Source organism: Drosophila miranda (genome assembly GCF_003369915.1).
Source record: "Drosophila miranda strain MSH22 chromosome Y unlocalized genomic scaffold, D.miranda_PacBio2.1 Contig_Y4_pilon, whole genome shotgun sequence".
Lineage (NCBI taxonomy): Eukaryota > Metazoa > Arthropoda > Insecta > Diptera > Drosophilidae > Drosophila > Drosophila miranda.
This window is the reverse complement of record NW_022881636.1, coordinates 1,101,678-1,105,910: the sequence shown is the minus strand read 5'-3', so window position 1 is coordinate 1,105,910 and position 4,233 is coordinate 1,101,678. Positions and strand designations below refer to the sequence as shown.

The 4,233-nt window shown below is 48.2% G+C and overlaps 1 protein-coding gene across 1 annotated transcript; it reads right to left on the bottom strand.

Moving 5' to 3' along the window:
- Positions 1–345: 345 nt before the first annotated feature.
- On the bottom strand, positions 346–1,995 carry LOC117194906. The gene is made up of 4 exons (XM_033399371.1): positions 1,714–1,995; positions 742–1,117; positions 519–676; positions 346–438 (listed from the first exon to the last, which is right to left on the bottom strand). The coding sequence occupies exons 1-4, from the start codon at positions 1,804–1,806 to the stop codon at positions 433–435; spliced, it is 633 nt and encodes a 210-aa protein (XP_033255262.1). The 5' UTR covers positions 1,807–1,995; the 3' UTR covers positions 346–432.
- Positions 1,996–4,233: the final 2,238 nt, after the last annotated feature.

Below are 4,233 nucleotides of genomic sequence, written 5' to 3'. Positions count from 1 at the left end.
TCGAAATTAGCCAAATAAGAAGCGATGCAATTGGCCGGGGGACTCACTCATAGAACACTGCCAGGGTGTAGTCCTTGGTCAGATCGGTGAAAGTGTCGGTTGTGGTGCGCGTCCCGGCTGTGTCCACCAGGTAGATGAGAGCGCACGCCTCGCTGGTGAAGCTCACACCCTTGTACCACATCTTGGCATAGCGACTTTAATGGGAAGATAATTCAAAGGATTCAAATATGCCACGTTGGGGTAAGGGCCATTCCCACTCACTCAAAGTTATTGCCCTTCATGCCGTCGTAGGTGACTATTTCGACTTTAGCGCCGCTCTGCAAGATGCGTCCATTGGGGTGGATCAAAGCCAAGTTGCTGCAGTTGCGTGATAGAGCAACTGCCACCATGCTGCGCTGATTGAGCACGCGCACCGCCTTGTCCAGAGTCATGTCAATGCTGCCCCATGCAAAGAAAGGTATTAACATTAGGGGTCGGTCTTAAAGAAGAGCCAAGGGGCTGGGGGCGTCCACACTCACCGCACGCCATCGCGGAGGCGCAACTGGATGGTGCCGTTCGTCATGGCAATGGGTCCAGAGCCGGGACATGCCGGCGGTGTGTGGTTCTCGAGCTCGAAGTTGCGTGTGCTGCTCACGCGTGCCAAGGCGTATGGTGGAGGGGGCATTGGAGACGGCAACTGTTGGGAATTCTGAGATTGAGCATAGAATCGGCTAGATTTACAGATATGCAGGAGCCTCTTACCAGGCAGTAGTTCTGCTCGCTGTCGAAGCCATAGGTGGGCGTGGCATTGTAGCGCCCTGTGAGTGCCTTGCCGTTGTGCGCCATTTTGCCAGCGTCTATTTCCTGCATATTCCCTGGCCCCCCTGGGAGGGTTGGAAATGTGTATGCCCGGCAGTTGGACGTATGGACGGGCCGAATGACTGCCGACGGGGTAATTGGCGCACTCCTTGGAAATTCCGCTGGTGATGGTGTTGGTGCCAACGGTGGCGCTGCTAGCGAGACTGGAGCTGCTGCCGCGATCCATGTGGCCCACGGAGTCCGTGCCGGAGGACAGCGAGATGTTGCTCATGCGTTGGGACAGCTGCCCCCCAGTCATGCCGACACGCAAGCTTGCTTGCTAAGGGTGGGGGGATGAGAAGGCGAGAGGTAGTAGCGGAAGTTAGATCCGGAAGGAAATGAAGAGGTGAGGAAGTGAAAGTGCCAGAAAATAATTGAATACCGGCAGGAGAGAAAACGACAGATACGAGAGAAAGTGTCAGCAGCGCAGAAATCGAATGACTTTGCAACTGTTGCTAACATTCTGTCGACATCCTGTTAACGCATGCATATACATACATACATACATATATGTATTTACATACGTGTGTGCGTTTTTCCCAATTTGCATTTGATTTTTATAGAAATTAACCAAACTATTTTGAATAGTATTAGAAGAGAAGAGAAGAGGGGGGGAATAGAGAAGGAAAATTCGAATATTAAAGTCGAAAAGTAAGAGAGCAATGGTGGAAAAGAGCGAGACGGAAAATAAGAAGGTCTGAAATAACAGGAGAGGGCAATGAGGTGATGTGGCAATGCTGCTCTTGCCGAGCTGTTAAGACTGCGGCGGCTGTTAGCTCGCTGTTGATACCCTGCTAGCGCGATGATGCGGCAGTTTTGTAAAACAAAATGTCTGAAAATTGAAGAAACTTTCACGTTGCTTGGAATTTCACTTACCGGCAATGGGTTGTTGGTGTAGACGGAGCGCTGGCGCACCCCGTTGTGCGGCTTGGTGGGCGAGCGCAAGATGTTGTTGATTTTATCGTTCATCTGAGCACGCGACAAGAAGTACTCGGCATTGAAGATCCCCACACGGGCGCCCTTCGGGCTGCTTACTTGCGAGACCGGCTCCTGCTGGGAAGTCTCGCAGTCCGATGACTGGCACTGCGCCTCCTTGGTGCTGACCTTGGGCTCAACGGACTTCGGCTCGGTGACAATTTTGATTTGGCAACTTTTTTCTTCTCGCTCTTTCTTTTCGTCAAGTGAGTTCACAAAACCGGCGTTTGTGTGTGCGTGCGTGTGTTCGTGTGTGCGGCAAATGCGAAATTTTTCACTTTAAATATGTGTGAACTTACTTGAGAACACTCGCGTGCTAAATACAGTTTTAGAATATTTTGTTCGACACTTCTCACTACGACTCTGAGAGGAATTTACATTTTTATATTTAATTTTCCACTTTACATGAGCTCCGCTCGCTGGCACAATTTTCGAAAGGATGACTGTTCGGATTTTCACACTGAAAGTCGTCGCCTGCTCAAACCGGAATTCAAAGTGAAAAGCAGAGCTGTCTCCCGATTATAATCGGAGCGATATTCAGGGCTGCATTTCAATGTTGTATGGATGTAGATCAGATACTAATTACTGTACATTTTCGTATTATTAATGGTACTCCGTGGCTTGAGTCTTGAGCTTCACAAAAAAATGGTTTACCAAATTACCAAATGGTTAAATGGTAAAATGTTTAATTCGTACACTGCTCATTTTCACCTTGTTCGATCCTTTCGGATTGCTGTAAAGAAAATTTACCAAATACAATGCGTGCACAGACTTGCATTAAGGCGCCGCACTGACGCTGATCTATCCACAAGCCTGGAAAAAAGTATTGACTCGTCATCGTTTTGGCCCAAAGTAACTTCATTCTGGTCATGGCTATTTGTGGAATTCTTCTGGCAGTCTTAATTTAATTTGGATCTCTTCCATAAACTGCGTGCACTGCAACTCTCTCTTCCCTAACTCCTCTCAAATCTGATTTCTTATAGATTATTAATTGGTACTTTGTATCGTTGCCCAACTAGAAATGGATTTAAGTCAGCTTGAATGCATTTCCGTCGGCCTAATCCTATTTCACGCTTTTAGAGTCGGACAAATGAAGTTTGCCAGCATCAAAGTCAAGCAAAATCGAATTAAGCAATAGGCGCCGCTCCCAACAGCATCAAGCAGAAGCTTTAAAGCATATTAGAAAATTGAAAAAACAGCCAAAAGAGTTGCACTTGGCCATGTAAAAGAACTGTGCTGTGTGCTCGATGGTGGCATAAAACTGAAAGTTTCAATTTTCTGAAGTGCTCGCCTTGGCTCGAGAAGGTTGCGAAATGCCAAGTGTCAGTGCCAAAGGAGGCGGCTAAGCACGGAGGAGCCTCATCTTGGTGGGTTACTGCTGATGCAGTGTATCGCATATCTGCTTCGTCAGTTGGAATTTCTGGCATCATCTTTACGTGAGGGTACACACTTGTGTCCTGGAATTTGCATGCAAAATATAATAGTGCTAGGTGCCCATTTATGTATGAACAAGCTAAGCTCTCTATAGCGGACACATGGTTCCAGTAATTCAATCCGTACTATCCATATAGTGTAAGTAGCGAATGTGTACAGCTTTTGTTAGATGTTTGGTTCTACCCAAATTGTCGGATATGTGCGGATAATGCTGGGGGGCTGTTGACAAATTAGCCAAAATTTAGAATTTGGCAGGCCCTGAAGGACGCCCGTCCGCGCTTGTGGCAATGAAAATTAGCTGAGACATCGCACGTCTGGTGTGTGGGGGAGTGTTATTGTTTTGCCACCTTGTAGTCTGGATCGTAGAGAACTATTGTCGAACGGTTAAGTTCAGTAGGCAACCCTGAACTTCTTGCGAATCGATTGACAACTATATCCCCTCGCCTGCTCACATGATTGATGCTGGCTTTCACTTTTTCGGCTAGAGCGCATTGACTTCCCCTGCATTTGGCCATCGCTGCCCACGCAGCATGGCACAGCGAATATTCGCCTAAAAATTCTATCTCATTTTGCTTGTGACATATTTGAAATTTATTTTCGGTGCTGATTCTGCCACCCCGATGCTGTTGCTGTTGCTGTTGCAGCTGCATCTGCACCTCCGCCCACGCACTGCATTGACTCAGTTTGAGAGTGAAAATAAAAAAGAACAGTTGGCAAAGTTGGCCCCCGGGAAGTCGTACAGCGAGGTTCTGGCAATGGTCACCAGACGACACGACAAACAGCTTTCCGACCTGGGAAGCTGCGTCTCCAAGGTACGCCGCACCATAAACGGCAACCTTCTGCTGGAGGTGGCAAAAGACAGCGTGGAGAGTGCTGAGGGCATGAAAGCCAGCATCGCACGTGTCCTCGGCGATGGAGCGTCTGTGCGCGCAATGACGGAAGACTCGAAGGTGGTCATATTGGAGATACGGGACATCGACTCCCTCG

Coding starts and splice junctions, on each gene's coding strand:
- LOC117194906 (XM_033399371.1), bottom strand. CDS start 1,806: ATGAACGATAAAATCAACAACATCTTGCGCTCGCCCACCAAGCCGCAC. Junction 1,118..1,713: donor ACACCAACAACCCATTGCCG/GTAAGTGAAATT, acceptor CCCCACCCTTAG/CAAGCAAGCTTGCGTGTCGG. Junction 677..741: donor GCGAGCAGAACTACTGCCTG/GTAAGAGGCTCC, acceptor AATTCCCAACAG/TTGCCGTCTCCAATGCCCCC.